Here is an 18,445-nt window from a genome sequence, read left to right as displayed (position 1 = left end):
ATTCTCTTAGATACTCCCATACAAATGAAATCATGCAGGCTTCTTTCAACACTAAACCATTTCTCAGAAGTGCTGCCAGAAATTTGAATATGGTAAAGCTTCTGAAGAGCCTGATATTTTTTCCTTTTTCTGTAAAGGAACAGAGACTAAATATTTTAGTTGAAGAAACATCTGTCACATATTATTTTGCTTTGCAACCCTTTAAAAATGTAGAAACCATTTTTAGCTGGTGGACCGCCTTAGACCTGCCAGTTTACAGAACTTCTATATCACTACCTGTAGTGCAAATTCTCAGCCATGCTTCAGGCCTATCATAACAGAATCACAAGGATTAAGCCCAGAACTCTGCTTTTTAACCTCACCTCTAGCTTCATTCTTCTGTATACTAATCTTAGAAATACAAGAAGTCAAAGCAGACCTAATAAAGTTACATACAAGGTAACTCATTCTTCCTATTAACTTTAAAGTGCTTGTTTCCAGAGGTGAGTAGGCATATATACTATTTCAGGCTTACTCATATTCTTTTGTAATGCACATTTTTCTACGCAACCATAAAAATGTCCTTTTCCAACTCTGCAAATAAATGGCAAGCTTAAAAAAAAAAAAAAAAGATGAGGAGTACCTGGGTGGCTCAACTGGCTGAGAGTCCTACTCTTGGCTTAGGCTCACAGTACATGGGATCAAGACCTGCCTTGGCCCTGCAGTGACAGCACGGAGTCTGATTGGGATTCTCCCTCTCCCTCTCTGCCCTTTTCCCTACTTACACGGGCACACGCACACTCTCAAAAATGTCTTTCACTTTCCGTTCCTTACACATATTTTTAATATTAACACACCTGTTGTTTCCTAATAGCCATATTAATTTTTCTTTCCCCTCAAATCATGCAATTCTGATAGGGATTTGGGATAAACTATGGAACCTGGACCCCTGAAATCTATTACCACCTCCACCTGACCTTCTCATTCTCCACCTCCCCGGGAGTTTAAGATTAGTGCCTGAATCTCCATGTTTAAGGTGTATCATGAAGTTAAAGTACAGTGTGTATGCAAGTTTTCACAAATCCCTATCCTGATTCACTTGCAGTCCTTGTAAGAACTACAGGCTCTTCCACTCCCTACCCTCCTTCTGAGTTGATAGAACTGGGGTGAGGCCTGGAAAATACATTCTACAAGCACTCCAGGTGATTCTTAAAATTGGGTAATGGCTCTACCAGTATGGACCCTCAATATTTGCTACTGGCCGCCCCTCTGTTGAACGCTCTACCTTTCCTTGCTACCAACAATCAGATGGATTCCAGGCATCTGGAACCAACTCCAACTCAAACGGGGAAGGATGAAACTCCGGATTAAAGAACAGGAACAAGGGGCACCTGGGTGGCTTAGTTGGTTGAGTTTCCCGCTCTGGATTTCGGCTCAGGTCATGATCCTAGAGTAGTGGGATGGAGCCGGTGTCGGGCTCCATGCTGCGCGTGTAGCCCACTCGAGATTCTCTCTCCTTCTGCCCCTCTCCCTACTCACTCTCAAAACAAACAAACAAACAAACAAACACCCAGGAACAAATTTCAAGTTAAATACACATCAAAATCTTGGACAGCTGAGGGATTTTTCTCTTCTCTTAATTCAGAAGTGAATTAACAAAAGCAGCAAACACTGATAGACAACACTCTTCATACAGCTTCTACTCGGGAAAACCAGTACTGTAGTTTTCTTTCCAAATCATGTGAAAACAAAATATTCCAGGGTCTCCATTCTTAAAAAAAAAAAAAAAAAAAAAAAAAAAAAAAAGCCTTTCCTACGACTTCGTAGAAGGCAAAGGGATGCCCTCTTCTGACCCCGTCTTCCCTTAGTTCTTTCTCTTAACGCTAAAGAAAATAATTGTAGAACAGAGGTTTATAAAGACTGACAGAGAATAAACTCTCAATTCTGCTATTCTAACACCTGTGTCACCGCTTCACTTAAAAATATGGTACCAGTAACTTCCTCGCGGGATTATGAGGGTTGCACGCCCTCAGCCCTCAGAGACTAGTTCCCCTTCCCCCCACGTCCTTCCTGATGGGAAAAGGAACAGCCCGCGCGAGCTCACGGAGAGTAGGGCCGGTCACTGTGCACCCCGGCTCGGGGCAGAGTGGCGCGGCGAGAAGCGAGGACTGGACGGAGGAGAGAGAAGAAAGCAGGACGGAAACCGGAAGGGACGGGTGAGGAGAGGGGTGAGCGAAGGCAGCTCCAGAGACCCCACGGCTTGCACCCCCGAGGATGCTCGGCCAGAGCTGAGGAACCGAGGAGAAAGAAGCCAGGAGAGGCGATCTTTACCTGCGTCCGAGCAGTCGCGGCGGGGCCAGGGCCGCAGTGAGCTCCTCGCAGCTGCGGCCGCCCGCCGGCGGAGCCCACGCCCGGCCACAGCCCCAGCCTCTCTGCGCCCAGCCTCGCCACGCCATCTTCCCAACCTCTGCCCCCCCATGGCCCGACCTTACGAACCCCTGCCGCGGAACCACTTCCGGGGCGAAGGAAAAACCATAGAGCGCCGAGGAGCAGCCTAGAGCGCCCCTGCACGGCTGAGCGGAGGCCCAACGCACCCAACGGTTCCGCGGCGCTCGGAGAGCGGCGCGGCCTCCGCCTGGTTTGCACATGAGGTCCAGAGGAAAAAAAGACGGAAAAACTAGCACTCATTGAGTAATGCCACGTACCAGGGACTTTACCGAAGTTACTGCGTGTAATCCTCGCAAAACTGTTGAGGCGGCCATTATCATCGCTGGTTTACAGAGGCTCAGAAAGGAGTGGAGGAACCGTCATTGCAACCCAAGTTCTCTTATATTACTTCTCTTTTTTTCTGATCTCTTAGTTTCATGTTATGACATACTTAAGAGGATGTGCCTCAGATCTTTAACAAAAAGTCCAAACCTGAAATGAAACTCCGGATTCTAGGTGAAATACAAACTTCATGAGTCAACCTTGCCTACTTGTCAGGCAGCTTTATTTCCTGCCACTCCATCCTGCCCTCCGACCTTAGCTGCAGTCAAACTGTATGATTTGCAGTTTCTTAAAGGCACCTGCTTCTCCAGAGTTCATATACCATTCTCACTGTCTGAAACACCTTCCCCTTCTCTCCCTACTCAACCTACCTAACCAACTTGTCCTTCAGACCAACCTCAATTGTCATCTTTTCTAGCAGGCTGTAGGGGAGGAAAAAGTTTTCCTCCATTTTCTTGAGGTCCCTGGCCAGGTCTGAAAATTAAACTGCTAAATATTAACAGGAGGAGTGCCTGGGTGACTCAGTGGGTTAAGCACCTGACTTTTTTTTTTATATGAAATTTATTGTCAAATTGGTTTCCATACAACACCCAGTGCTCATCCCAAAAGATGCCCTCTTCAATGCCCATCACCTACCCCCCCCCCACCCCCACTTCCCATCAACCCTCAGTTTTTCTCAGTTTAAGAGCCTCTTATGCTTTGGCTCTCTCCCATTCTAACCTCTTCTCTTTTTTTTTTTCCTTCCCCTCCCCCATGGGTTTCTGTTAAGTTTCTCAGGATCCATATAAGAGTGAAAACATATAGTATCTGTCTTTCTCTGCCTGACTTATTTCACCTAGCATAACACTCTCCAGTTCCATCCACATTGCTACAAAAGGCCATATTTCATTCTTTCTCATTGCCAAGTAGTACTCCATTGTGTATATAAACCACAATTTCTTTATCCATTCATCAGTTGATGGACATTTAGGCTTTTTCCACAATTTGACTATTGTTGAGAGTGCTGCTATAAACATTGGGGTACAAGTGCCCCTATGCATCAGTACTCCTGTATCCCTTGGGTAAATTCGTAGCAGTGCTACTGCTGGGTCATAGGGTAGGTCTATTTTTAATTTTTTGAGGAACCTCCACACTGTTTTCCAGAGTGGCTGCACCAGTTTGCATTCCCACCAACAATGCAAGAGGGTTCCCGTTTCTCCACATCCTCTCCAGCATCTATAGTCTCCTGATTTGTTCATTTTGGCCACTCTGACTGGCGGTGAGGTGATATCTGAGTGTGGTTTTGATTTGTATTTCCCTGAGGAGGAGCGATGTTGAGCATCTTTTCATGTGCCTGTTGGCCATCCGGATGTCTTCTTTAGGGAAGTGTCTATTCATGTTTTCTGCCCATTTCTTCACTGGATTATTTGTTTTTTGGGTGTGGAGTTTGGTGAGCTCTTTATAGATTTTGGATACTAGCCCTTTGTCTGATATGTCATTTGCAAATATCTTTTCCCATTCCATTGGTTGTCTTTTAGTTTTGTTGATTGTTTCCTTTGCTGAAGCACCTGACTCTTGATTTCAGCTAAGGTCACAATCTCATGGTTGATAAGATCAAGCCCTGTATCAGGCTCTATGCTGACAGCACAAAGCCTACTTGGGATTCTTTCCCTCTCTCTGCCCCTCCTCTGTTCGTGCTCTCTCTCTCTCTCTCTCTCTCTCAAAATAAATAAATAAATAAACCTAAAAAACGAAGATTAACAGTGGCAAAGCATACAAATTTTATTTTATTTTTACATGTACATAGGAGTCTTCACAATAGAACAAAGATCTGAAGAAGAGACCAGGAAATTTTTATATCTTTTAGACAAAGAAACAATAATTTGTGAATAACTGGCAATGAAGTTCAGATTATAGGTAGTCCAACTAGGGCTAGGTAGTTGCTAGCTACCTAGCTTCCTTCCCACCTAAAGATAAGGGTTAGTTTTACAAGGTTTATTTGCAGATTACTCCGGTCCCTGGTCTCTGGCTTTTGGGCTGTTAAGAGTCTGTCTCGAGGAAAGGAGACATTTCCTGCCTTTAGGCAGAAAAAGGGGAGCTTTTTCTGCATTTACTTCTTAATTGCCTTCAGCTCAAAATAATTTTTATGTCGAAGAGGCATATTTTGGGGTGACATTCTGGCTTCCTTTGAGATATTTCTCAGTCCTCCACTCTGATTTATATGGCCTCTATTTGTGATTTCATACTGCTTTATGCTTATCACTCTAATACTGTATTCATCCAATACATATTTATTAAACACCTTCAGTATACCAGGCAATATACTAGGATGTGTTTTGGAAGACACTATCTCTGACCTCCCAGAGATCCTGCTCTATTGGTGGAGAAGGGAGCAAGTAAATAAACAGGCAATTACAACACACTGCAAGAAGTGCTATGAGCCAAGAAACAGAAGGCTCTATGGGAGTTTAGAAGAAGGGGGAAATACCACAGAACAGGTGGCAGGGAGAATGCTTCCCAGGGAAACGGATGGAGGTGACCAAAAGTAGGGAAGAACTGCAATGTTCTAGGCAGAGAATAGTGTTTGTGATGTCCTTCAGGGCATGGTTTGTTTGAGAAACTAAAATAAATTCCCTTTGGCTATGTCATAGGTGTCGAGTCTGGGATTTCATTTTACCTTATTTGCAAGCCAATGAGTTTGGTTGCTGGCAGAAAACAGGAGACTCCAGAGGGGCTCTAACAGGGCAAGAACTGACAGAGGCTTAGGAGAGGGAGGCAAAAAGGGATTGGATTAGGGGTCCTGGATTAGGTGTTTCCTCCACCCTATAGCCTGCCTGGGCCACAAACAGCTGCCAACCTTGAGGAAGGGATGGGGGAGACCCCAGACAGGAAACCCCCAGTCTCTCTGCTACTTTCTGGGACCCAACTTGCTCAGTGGGTCCCAGTCTGGACTCTCCAGGCCATAGGTATGGTTCCACACAGAAAATGAGTTGTCTGTGAGAAAGCTTCAAGATTTCACAAAGTCTAGAGGAACTGGTAAGCTTGCTTGCGAAAAGGCCAGAGGCTAATTAATACATCAACTTTCCTTAATTCTAATGGGAATCACCCAGCTCAGTGTAGCAGCAACGATTGATATCCTACTAACTTGAAATGTTGATGAATTCATATGTACATCTTCTAAATACCTCAAAGGAGGAAAAAAAAAGACGTGCCTTTCTTAGAAGTCAGATTTATTGAGACATGATTTATATACAATGAAATTCACCCTTTCAGGTATATAGTTCTATGACTTTTGACAAATACATCCCATGTAGAGCCATCACCAGTTATGATACAGAACATTTCCATCACCCTGATGTTCATCACCTGATGCTCCTTTACAGTCAACCCATAACCCCATTCCCAGACCCCAGCAACCACGTATCTGATTTATGTCCCTATAGTTTTGTCTTTTAAAAAGTATCATAGAATAAGAGACTCTTAAAAACTGAGAATAAACTAAGGGTTGATGGGGGTGGGGGGAGGGGAAAATGGGTGATGGGCATTGAGGAGGGCACCCGTTGGGATGAGCACTGGGTGTTGTATGGAAACAATTTGACAATAAATTGCATATTTAAACAAAGTATCATAGAAATAGAACCATACAGTATATCTTGGTGTGGACATGTTTTCATTTCTGTTGGGTAAATACCTAGGACTGAGATGGCTGGGTTTTATGGTATAATGTTTAATTGTACAAGAGATTGTCAAAACAATGGTTGTACCATTCATTCCCACCAGCAGAGTATGAGGGTTCCAGTTGCTCTGCACCCTTTCCAGTACTTGGGATTGTCAAGATTTTGTTTTTAGCAGTTCTAAAGCATGTGTAGTGGTATCTCATTTTTATTTTAATTTGCATTTACTTGGGGCACCTGGGTGGCTCAGTCGCTTGAGCGTCCGACTTTGGCTCAGGTCACGATCTCGCGGTCTGTGGGTTCGGGCCTCGCGTCAGGCTCTGTGCCGACTGCTCAGAGCCTGGAGCCTGTTTCAGATTCTGTGTCTCCCTCTCTCTCTGACCCTCCCCCGTTCATGCTCTGTCTCTCTCTGTCTCAAAAATAAATAAACGTTAAAAAATTTTTTTAATTTGCATTTACTTAATATCTTTTTTTAAATAAATAGGCCTTTGTCTGGAGACACAATGTTTCAAAACTTGGCCAGAGGCTAGGGAGAAGGAAAGAGAGTGCTTGCTGGAGAATTTGTTGAGAACTGTTGGCATTGGTCGCTGGTTTTGCCTGGTAACGGACAAGATCTGTCTGCAGTGACCTGCACTTCTTCCCTTTGGTCAGGAGAGGGCAGGAGAGGGCAAAAAATAAACTGCCCAGTCTTTGGCTTCTTAGGGGCCAGCATCCATAGTATTTGCCCTCAGCATTATATTTACAGTTTTTCTCAAATGTCTTTCCCTCTAAACCTAGTTAGTTGCTACCTTGTGAGTCTTGACTCCCCAAGCTAATCTTGTCAAGTGATTCAATGCCAAACCTTAAGTAACCTTGTAAAACCCTTTCCTGCCAAAGCATAACTAACCCAAGACTGAGCTACTGAAGCTATTATAGAATCCTTATTAAGTCTACCCTCTAATGTCACTCCATAGAGCCTGTATCAGGGGATCCATGAGCAGCTGAGCTGGGTAAAACCCTGCTTTTCTTCTACAATTTTGCAGAAGCTGAGAGAGACTGAGGAAGGACTTTGTGGGAGGACAGGTCTCCAGACCCTCTGCTGGCTACGGACCCTCCCCACCTAGGACCTGGGCTAGGGCAGCTCAGATGGGGCACTGCACAGATTCTTGGGGGCTGGGGCTGCAAACTGCCCCAAATGTAGTCCAGCCTGAGCCCTGGGCTCCTCCAGCAGTTAGAACCAAAATGTCCTGAAGAGGGTAGCAAACATCAGGAAGAGCTCCATCTGAGCCAGCTGGTCCCTTGGGCACACTTGATGCCCTGGAAGCAGAGGGAAAGGTTAGATGGTGGCAGCTGTCTCTGTGGCTGTTCCATCACACCCCGTACCTACCACCCATAACCCGATGTTTTGCCCAGTATCTGCAGAGAATGGCAGGAAAGCCTCATTGACCAGGAAGTTTCCATCCTTGTCTGATAAGTGGCCTGGGTTGAGCTGGTGTGTGTGTGTGTGGGGGGGGGGGGGGGCGGTGTCTCCCAACACTCAGGATCGAGGAGCACAGAGGCCAGGTTGGGCAAGATGATGGTGCTTTGCAGAGAGACACTGGTGTGGCTTCTGGAGCGTCAGCTGGTCCAGCATCTAGCCCTGACACTGGGCTAAATGAGCTGTGAGAACACCCATTGTGTTGGTGAGAGTGACCCAGGGGCAGGAGGCCTCCAGGAGATTCAGCAGCATCTCTTTCTGGGTTTCTTTTGTCCAGGCTCACATCAGCGAAGTTGCTGAGCATCTTACTTTCCTGGCTAAGGGCCACCTGTCTTTATCCTGAAGACTCCCAGCCCAGATCTAGAGACACAACTGCTGTCACTTATGGAGAAAACCAGCAGCTGAAAAGGACCTGAAAAGGACCAGGTTCTGCATAGGGCAACAAATATAGCATGAGGTGGGGGGGAGATGAGGGGAGAAACAGAATGGCAGAGAAAGAAAAACTGAGTGATGAGGCAGAGGAAAGGGGATGAGACAAAAAGCTTCCCTCTTTAGGACCAGGGAGTGGAGAACATGAACCCCAACTTAGCCCTAGCCCTAACCCTAACCTTAACTCTTTTGGGGGGTGGGGAGAGGAGAACTTGAACCCTAGCCTAGTCCTCACTCCAACCTCAAAGGAGGAGTGATTGGAAGGAGAATCAGCCTGATCAGGTGGGAGCATAAAGGAGCCAAGTGTCCCTACAGGGTGACTTCTGCTCTTTACCATGTGGCCCTGGGCTAAGAGGAAGGTCAAAGTGGAACCAGGATGGGGTTGGTCATGCATCCAGGACTTGGGACACTCAGCTCCAGGGATTCTGAGGAAGGGTTCATAACTCACAGCTCATTTAACTAACACCTGAGAATTAAATTAGCCACTCCTGTGGAGGCCAGAAGACTAGCCATAGGATTCTTGGTTTCAATAGGGTGTCTTGGAGTTAAAAACAAAAACAAAAAACTTAGCAGTTTGACGCCTCCATCCCAAACAGAAGCAAATTAAGAATGCAGAAATTCAGCCAATGTAAACAGTACTTTCAGAAGTCACTTTTCTTTTTTTCCCCTTTTTAAAAATAAACTATACACCCAATGTGGGGCTCTAACCCACAACTCTGAGATCAAGAGTCACATGCTCTTGGGGTGCCTGGGTGGCTCAGTCAAACATCTGACTTCAGCTCAGGTCATGTGATCTCATGGTTTGTGGGTTTGAGCCCAGTGTTGAGCTCTATGCTGACAGCTCAGAGCCTGGAGCCTGTTTCAGATTCTGTGTCTCCCTCTCTCTCTCTCTGCCCCTCCCCCGCTGGTGCTCTGTCTCTGTCTCTCTCTCTCAAAAATAAATAAATATTAACAAAGAAAAAAAAAGAGTCACATGCTCTACCAACTGAGTCAGTCAGGTGCCCCTTCATTTCATCTTTTAAATTTTTTTCTAACGTTTATTTATTTTTGAGACAGAGAGAGACAGAGCATGAACGGGGGAGGGTCAGAGAGAGGGAGACACAGAATCTGAAACAGGCTCCAGGCTCTGAGCTGTCAGCACAGAGCCCGACACGGGGCTCGAACCCACGGACCGCGAGATCATGATCTGAGCTGAAGTCGGCCGCTCAACCGACTGAGCCACCCAGGCGCCCCTCATTTCTTCTTTTAAGTTGCACTACTGCAGACTTAAGCGGGGGGCCGACCCCAGCCATCTGAACCACGAGGCTGGTCTATGGCTTTTACCAGAGGCGTTGGGAGGCATATGTTCTGCCTGAGTGAGCGATATGTTTCTTAATTATAGCCCTGGGAATTTCCCCTTGTTTTCCCTACCTGGGATGAAGGAACTTCTGCATTATAACATTTATTAATAATCATGTTTAGATGCGGAGGGCCCTGGCAAGACTCTCTTTTCCACCCGAATTTGTTATTTCCTGTTCTGGGTGACATTCTGGATTCCTTGCAAAGTGACTGATCATAATTCATGGAACAGCCCCAGAGTATAACCTATCCAGTACACAGAAAGGGCAGCTCAAATTACAGAGCCATCTGCCTGCTGGGTACCCCCTGTGGACTCCATGTCAGCTTCTTCCCAGGAAATGACAGTTGGGAGCTTATAATCAAATAGAATGTCTGAGAAGACAGGCTTGAATGCCATCCCTGTATTAGAGATCGTGCTGGTGTTGCTATCATTTGGCTTGATGGAGTAGTTAAAAACAGTTTAGGAATACCTGTAACATTTACTGATCTGCTGGCAAGCTTTGATTTCTCTTTCAGAAAGCATCTCCCACCCAAGTTGCAATAGCTCAGTATCGATCCCAGGCTATTAATGGCTCCTTGGAGCTCTTGTTACAGAATAATTTCCAGAAAGAAACTGGCAGAAATGAGCTCTTAATACGGACATTTCTGATTCCAAGTGGCATAAAACAACTGAACTCTGATTCTCTCCTTTTTAACTTGATCTAATTTGACACAGCTTTTAGACCACCAGGGCTCAGGGCCTCCTACCTGCCAACAGCAAGAGGACCTGAGGACACGGTCCATGGTCCTGTCCTCACATCGTAGTAGACATTTGTCAAACCTATGAACTTGCTGGCCAGTTACTGCCGAGCACAGTTCAATATCCTTTAGTGAGGACTGGATGATATCGTGGGTGCAAAGCCCTTGGCACCCAGTACACCTTGGCAAAGAGCAGGAACCACTGTGTTATTGTCCAGCCCATGTCAGAAACCTGCATAGAGACTGTCTCAGGCTGGGTTGCCAGAGAGCTACAAAGCTCAACGACATATTTTTTGACTTCGTGTAGGAATGTATTCAACTGGGGCGCTTGGCTGGCTCAGTCGATTGAGCGTCCAACTTCAGCTCAGGTCATGATCTCACAGTTTGTGAGTTCAAGCCCTGCATCAGGCTTGCTGCTGTAAGCACAAAGCTGCTTCAGATCTCCACACCGCCCCCCCTGCCCCTTCTATGCACCTGTTCTCTCTTTCTCTCAAAAATACACATAAAAAAAGAAACGTATTGAACTTGATGTTAAACTTTTATCTCTTGAAAGGTATTAAGATAAGCAGCTACTATTTTGAAGAATATTTCTGCATCTTTCAAAAACTCCTACTTAAGGCACCACCCAATACATTGTCCACTGACCCTCAAAAGGATATTGTGAATAATGATCAAGGGTTATAACTAATTGGAGATTCTTTTTTTTTTTTTTTTGCCTTGACTCCAAGGAAGCTCAGACTGAAGTTTTATGTACATGTACAGTAGGTGTTCTTGACCTAAATATTTTGATACAACTCTCTTCCTCTATCATGATTTGGTGCTTGTTATCTTAACCTTGTTATCAAATGAAGAAAACAAGATAGGCATTTCTACTAGAAATCAGTTCCAAAGAAATAATACAAAATGCAGACCAAGCTAAAGGCACGTAAACTGCAAATAGCCTAAATGTTCACCAATAAGGGTTAAGAATTATAAAACATCCATTTGGTGGAATGTTATGCAGCCATTAAGAGTGATATTGTTTTTTTTTAAAGTTTCATTTTTAAGTGATCCCTACACCAACATGGGGTTCAAACTTAAGCCACCCCAAGAGTGATATTCTTAAACAGTGATTTTCAAAATGTGGTCCCTGGACCTGAAGTATCAGCCCTGCCTGGGACCTGTCACAATGGTGAATTCTTAGCCCCCACCCCTCACGCCCAGACACTGAGGCTGGAACCCACAACAATGTCCATTTTAGCCAACCCCGTGGAGACATGGGTCCCAGGGCTGTAGAGAAAGCCCAGCTGGTCCCAAACAACCCTGGGACCTTCCTCTTGGCGTGAATCTCCTGCCTTCTTGCACTCAACACTCAGTTCAAGTGCACCTTCTCAGAGCACCCCCAACCCATTCCTCACACAAGTCAAACCCACAGTCCACATTGGTGCCAGCTGTGCACTTAGAATAGCCAGGAACCCAGCACTTCAACACATAGCATCTTGTTTGGACCCCAACAGTCCTGGGAGGTGATCTACCCATTTTACAGATAATGTTAAATTGTAAGTATACTTTTCTTCAGGGCTCAGTGTCCAGTGTGGACTTTCCATACATTACATGAGTCCACCATAAGTGTAAGTGTTGAGGTAGGTATCATTATCTCCATTTTATGAGTTAGAAAATAGAGGCCTGGGGCACCTGGGTGGCTCATTCGGTTAAGTATCTGTCTCTTGATTTCAGCTCAGGTCATGATCTCACGGTTCAGGAGTTCGAGCCTGACATCAGGCTCTGCGTGGGCAGCGTTGGAGTCTGCTTGGGATTTTCTCTCTCTCTCTCTCTCTCTCTCTCTCTCTCTCCCTCTCTGCCCTTCCCATACTCTCTGTCTCTGTCTCTGTCTCTCTCAAAAATAAATACATAAACATTAAAATAATGAAAGAAGAAACAAAGAAAGGAAGGAAGGAAGGAAGGAAGAAAATAGTGGCCAAACAACAAAGCAGAAGATAAGAGCTACGGAAAACCCAGGTTTGCCAACTCCCAGTGCAGTGCTCTTCTCACTGCATGAGAAGCCTGGGTCTGTCATCTAGTATGCTCCACCAAATCTTTAAAAAGTATTTAGTCAGGGGCACCTGGGTGGCTCAGTCAGTTGAGCATCCGACTTCGGCTCAGGTCATGATCTCATGGTTCGTGGGTTTGAGCCCCGCGTCGGGCTCTGTGCTGACAGCTCAGAGCCTGGAGCCTGCTTCGGATTCTGTGCCCCCCCCCCCCCCCGCACCCTCCTCTCTGCCCCACCCCTGCTTGTGCTCTGTCTCTGTCTTTCAAAAATGAATAAACATTAAAAAAATTTTTTAAAGTATTTAGTCAACATTGATTGAGGGCTGACTGCTGTCATGGGGAAGGGAATCGTTCTCAGCAGCCATTCACCTCTGGCTTGGATTTCAAACCCCACTTAACATAACAGAAGCCCTCCAACCGATGAGATCCATCTACCCTAGAAGATGGCTTAGTATAGAGTTGTTTCTTGGGTGTGCCCTCATCCCACGTGGGTTTTCAGAAAATTCCTCCCATCCATAAAGGCACCCTCCTGAGCAGAATCCTGTTAGTTTTCCCTGCTGTGTTACGTCCATGGGCAGCGGGCTTCCACCAGCTCAGAATTTTCTGTGCAGAGGTAGGCTCTGCACAGTCCTAACCTTCAACTTTTGCAATCCCCTCCCAAATCCCACATTTGAAGGGTGAAGAAACTGAAGCTCAAGGCCGCAGAGTGAGTGGCAGGACCAGGATTCACCCCCACGTTTCTGACCTCAGTTCCTTCCTTCTAGTGTCCCTGGACTGAGAGAGGGAGGCTCATCTGCCTACCCCTTCGGGGCCTCCAATCCAGGACAGAATTGCCACCTGGAGCAGTGTCTCCGGGTGCAGCTGAAAGCTTGGCTGCCACAGGTTTCCTAGGATGGGAAGGGGAGGGAACCAGCAGGAAGTGCCCTTCCTCAGGAGAAGGTGCCAAGTTTCTGGAGCAGGAGGCCAACGTGAGTAAAGCCAGCCCGTTGAGCAGGGGCTACATCTTGGACCTGCACCTCCCCTCACCCCTCTGCTTCCTGGTCCCAGGGCTTCTAGTTCATTCCAGCCTCCTTCTTAGTCCCCTCTGGCCACCTTCCTCGCCCACCCTGCCTGACCTCAGCATTTATGCCAGCGCTCTCAGCCAGTGGTGTCTCAGAGGATTGGTGTGGAGGGACTCAAGTTCCGGAATCTTTCCCAATGGAGCAAATCCATCTGGTCATACCAGTCACACTCAGGCCCTGCTGCTCAGCCTGAGGCAGGTTGAGATACTCTCACTCTCACAGTAACCTCACCTCTGGCCCATGGAGCCCAACCCTAGTCAGCCTCCTTTCAGCCTCTACCTGGGAGTCTCAGCTGGCTGCGTGGGTCTGCTCAGGGAGGGATGGGGGCAGCCCCTGGAGTGGCATCGTCTCCCTTCAGGATATGCTATTCCTGCTATGAGGAAACCCGAGCTCGTGGTTCCTTCTCTCCTCTGACCAGGCACTAAGCAGCCCCCGGGAGGCCTCGCCAGCATCCCCTGTCACCGCGCTCTACCCAGCTCTAAGCTCTGGTTGGCTTGGACCCTTACCTTGCCTGGGGTCCCCATGTTCATCAGTCGTCAGGTTCTGCAGCCTTTGCTTTTGTCTCAACCGTCCTGGAGCCAGACTGCTGGGTCTAGATCCTAGCTTTTCTCTTACTAGGTGAGTGACTTCAGGCAAGTTATGCAGCCTCCATTTAACTGGGTGTGCTCGTTTGTACAACTGAGAAAGCCAACTGCCCTCACAGAACTCTATACCTGTACCAGTAACGGCAGGAGGCAGACGGTATGCTCAGGTTGGTAAATTGAGGGTAGTTTAATAAAAGATGGTTTACAAGAAGGTGTGTGGGCAGGGGTGAGGGGAACCATAGAGCATAGCAGTGCTCAGGGCTAGCCACAGTGAAGGGCCTTTTCCACCTGAGGCTTAAAGAGTCAAGGGACATTGTTTACTGGGTGCAGAATTTCAGTTTGGGCAGATGGGAAAGTTCTGGAGATGGTTGCTGGTAACGAATACACAACAGTGAATGCACTTTATGCCACTGAACTGTACACATAAAAATAGTTCAAATGGTAAATTTTATGTTATGTATATTTTACTACATTAAAATTTTTTTAAGTTTATTATTTTTTGAGAGAGAGAGCTCAAGTAAGGGAGGGGCAGAGAAAGAGAGAGAGAGAATCCCAAGCAGGCTTCACACTGTCAGCACAGAGCCCAATGCAGGGCTCGCACCCACAAACCACAGGATCATGACCTGAGCTGATACCAAGAGTCAAACACTTAACTGACTGAGCCACACAGGCGCCCCAAGGGATTTTATTTATTTATTTATGTATTTATTTATTTATTGACTGACTGACTTATTTACTACTATTTTTTTTTTAAGTTAAAGGAAAGGGATGTTGGAAGAACCTGGAGCCCCTAGCTTGGTGGAGAGGGTCACTGGCAAGAGCTCTGGCCTTTGATAGAAGAAGGCGGCTGGTTCATGGCAATTCTGTAGGGATAAATACCCCATCCTCACTTTTCCTTCACTCTCCGATCAATCTAATTAGCAGCTGGAGGGTGAGTGACCCCATAGAGAATGTAAAATAGTGCAGCTTCTTTGGAAGCAGTTCCTCAAATGATTAATTACAGAGTTTTAACATGTAAACCAGCAATTCATCTCCTAGGTATATACGGAAAAGAAATGATAATATGCACACACAGAAACCTGCACACATATGTGTATAGTGGCATTATTCGTAATGTCCAAAAAGTAGAAACAACCCAAATGTCTATCAGCTGATGAATGGGTAAATAAAAATGTGGTATAATCATACAGGGGAGTGTTGTTTGACAATAAAAAGGAATGGAATACTGATACATGCTATCACAAGGATGAACCTGAAAAATTTATGCTAAGTGAAAGAAGCCAGTCACAAAGAACATATTGATTCCATTCATATGAAATGCCCAGCATAGGCAAATCTATGGAGACCAAAAGTAAATCAGTGATTGCCTAGGACTGGGCAGAATGGGGGGATTAGACCTTACGTGTGGATAATGTACAATGCTTGTACAATATTTGTTGCTGCTGCCATTCCCACAAAACTGCTACCTGTTTGTTAGAACTTCCCTTCCCCTCTCCCATAAATCATGTTCTTCTTCCTCATAACATTGTTTCAGAAACTAACCTCTCCGAAGACTTCTCTAGTCAACCCCACCAATCCCTCACCACTTTCGCTAAACATGCCAACCATCACCTATAAGGACCTAAGGTCCTTGCCTTGTTCTGGGTGACTCCTCAGCTCTGTTGACCACGTTTTGTGCCTCCGTCATCTTTTCCACAATGTGACAAGCACCTAAAGGCGGGTACCAGGTCTCCCTTTCTTTGGGTTTCTCCAGCATTGTCAGAGTCCTCAGGTGTCATTGGGTGATGTGGACTCGTTGACAGGACATGGTGGCCCCCAGGACCCAGTCCCACAGTGCACAACCTTCCTCTGTAGCACACCAGTGACCTATTTATAGGAGCTTCTACATTGGGGCTCCTTTTATATATGCCCAGACTCTTTGACCACTTCCTCTCCCACTGCAGCATGAGCTACTGGAGGCCAGCAACCATTCTCAACTGAAATATTACACATGTAGCCTAGAATACTCTTCTAGCCTTCGATGAAATTCAGACAGTTTGGTGGTTTTGGTATACGTGGATGGTAGTTGGGGGTGCTAGTAGTCATGGGGGTTTTGTTAGAGGCTTTAGCGCTGATGAAGGTAGTTGGGCAGGGGCTGTGATGGTAACTCCTACTTTTGGAGATCGGGGTGACATAGAAAGATGGATATTTCATCTGTCTTTGACTCCACTGACCACATTCCATTTGGCTTCAGCTGTCATTTGGGTATCTTGGCCGGGAATGTTGTCCAAAACCTCCTCAAAATCAGATAGGGCATTTGAAGACTTTTCTTTAAGTTGCAGAAACGTATTACCCTAGTGGGAGGCTTGCCTACTCAATGTTCCCAGATGTGTTGAACTTTAAACTCCCCCTCCTTCTTCTCTTGCCCAAGGTCACACTGTCTGGCTGCTGAGGGTGGGATGCAGTTCCTAAGCCAGAGACACACCCAGCACACAAGGCCTGACAGCCTTCAGATTCCAGGGGTGGCAGGTCCAGGGACGCGGATCTGGAATGGAGACCCCAGAAGGGTACCAACTCCTTCATTTCTTGGCCAAGGCCCTCAGTGTCAGACTGTGTGCTGTGGGCTCCTGAGATGGTGGAGGTGGGCCACAAGGTACCCACCTGAAGGGAAGCTCCCATGCAGAGTATGTCTGACCCCGTGGGAGTCCACCCTCAAGCTGTACATTCATAGGCGGCCTCCCTGTGATTCTAGCCATCATTGCCACCCAAGCCACGGGGCCCCCTGTTTTCTCTTTAGGATTCTAGGCCAAGGATGGACAAAACTCATACCCCTCTCTCTTGGTCCTCTAGGAACAACTCAAATCAACTAAGATGTTTTTGGCTGGGCATCTTCCCTGCATGAGGTATTTTCACATCAAATTTCTAAACCAGTCCCCTCTATACTACTGTGAAGAAAACTGCTTCCACTTTACAGATGAAGAAAGCAAGGCTTAGAAGGGTGAACTGATTTGTTTAGTAATCCAGATCTTCTGTCTCCAAATTCAGTTTTCTCTTTCCACAGTTGCCTCCCAGCTGGGACAAACCTGCATACTCAAAAGGAAGTTTGTTAAAGGCTAATAGAAAACAGATGTTTTCTAGAAGCTAGTCATGCTTCTAGAGGCTCTGATGCAGCTGTAGGGGACTCCTTTGCAAGGCCTCACCTGTCTGATGCTGCTCTCAGAAACCCCTTCTTCAGAGCCAACATGCCCTTTCCTCTCTGCCTCCCTTCTCTGCCCACAGACCTCCATCCAGGTGAGAGCCCTTTCTGTGGCCTTTGAAGAAAGTGGATAAGGAGTGCACATCAGACTCATCCCAGGGGGCTGTGCCCCAGGCAGGAGCCATTTCCCGTGACAGACTGCCCCCCACTATAGAGCTCTCAGCCCCCACTTCAATAGATGGGCTCAGGTGGCTTCTCCCACCTCTAGATCTACCCAAATCCAGTGCCTAATCCATGTTCAGTGCCTAGAGGATGTTCCATCCTGTCCCCCACATCTCCATCCACGGGAAAGAACCCAAGTATCAGGAGATACAGAGACCACTAGAGATGGAAGAAATGAGACATGAGGCAGGAGAGGTCCCCAAACTTATCTCCATACACCTGAACAAAGAGGGGCCTTTATTTCTTGTTTGTGTTTAACTTGTGCAATGTGCCCCAGTGTCTCACGGGAGTGAATGGAAACAAATACAGGTGGCCTGATTGGCCCTGGACAATTAGGTAAAGTCCCCAAGGGACTGTAGCTATGAGTAGGGAGGGTTGGAAGACCCAGGGACCTCTAGCCAAAGGAGGGATTCTAGTCTCAGACACTATATCCAGGCAACCAGGGCAAAGGTCAGTGCTAGAGGGCATGGCACTGTTTTGCACATTTTATTATTAAACTTTTTTTTAATGTTTATTTTTAAGAGTGTGTGTGTGTGTGTGTGTGTGAGAGAGAGAGAGAGAGAGAGAGACAGGAGGGGCAGAGAGAGAGAGATGGAGACAGAATCTGAAGCAGGCTCCAGGCTCAGAGCTGTCAGCACAGAGCCCAACGTGGGGCTCCAACTCACGAGCCATGAGATCATGACCTGAGCCAAAGTCAGACGCTTAACCAACTGAGCCCCCCAGGCGCCCCTGCACATTTTATTATTATTTGTGCCTTCCTTCACTCTTGCAAGTATCTGCTCTGCTTCCTGTAAACACTCTACAACTGCTGACTCTAGTCTCCAGCCTTTCTAGAAGGGGAAATAGTGATGTGACATCTGACAGTTTGCAATGAACTTGGCATTTAGAATTCTGCTGAGTGTTCCAGGAAGCTTCCCCACAGGGAGCTGCTCTCTTTGAACCTCAGCTTTGAAGGCTGGGCAGCACTATTCAAGAGTCAGCTGAGTAGCATGACAGTTATTAAGTACCCACTA

The 18,445-nt window shown here is 46.5% G+C and overlaps 1 protein-coding gene across 2 annotated transcripts in view; it reads right to left on the bottom strand.

Annotated features, from left to right (window-relative positions):
- The window catches only part of PARL (presenilin associated rhomboid like), a 57,062-nt gene extending 54,619 nt beyond the window's left edge, over positions 1–2,443 (bottom strand). For both annotated transcript variants that reach the window (XM_060639341.2, XM_060639342.2), the window contains exon 1: positions 2,311–2,443. In XM_060639341.2, coding sequence (XP_060495324.1) covers positions 2,311–2,435 — 125 coding nt within the window. In that variant the 5' untranslated portion in view covers positions 2,436–2,443. The remainder of the gene's footprint in view (positions 1–2,310) is intronic.
- Positions 2,444–18,445: the final 16,002 nt, after the last annotated feature.

Source organism: Panthera onca, chromosome C2 (genome assembly GCF_046562875.1).
Source record: "Panthera onca isolate mPanOnc1 chromosome C2, mPanOnc1 haplotype 2, whole genome shotgun sequence".
In the NCBI taxonomy this organism is placed as follows: domain Eukaryota; kingdom Metazoa; phylum Chordata; class Mammalia; order Carnivora; family Felidae; genus Panthera; species Panthera onca.
This window is presented reverse-complemented; position numbering and strand designations above follow the sequence as displayed.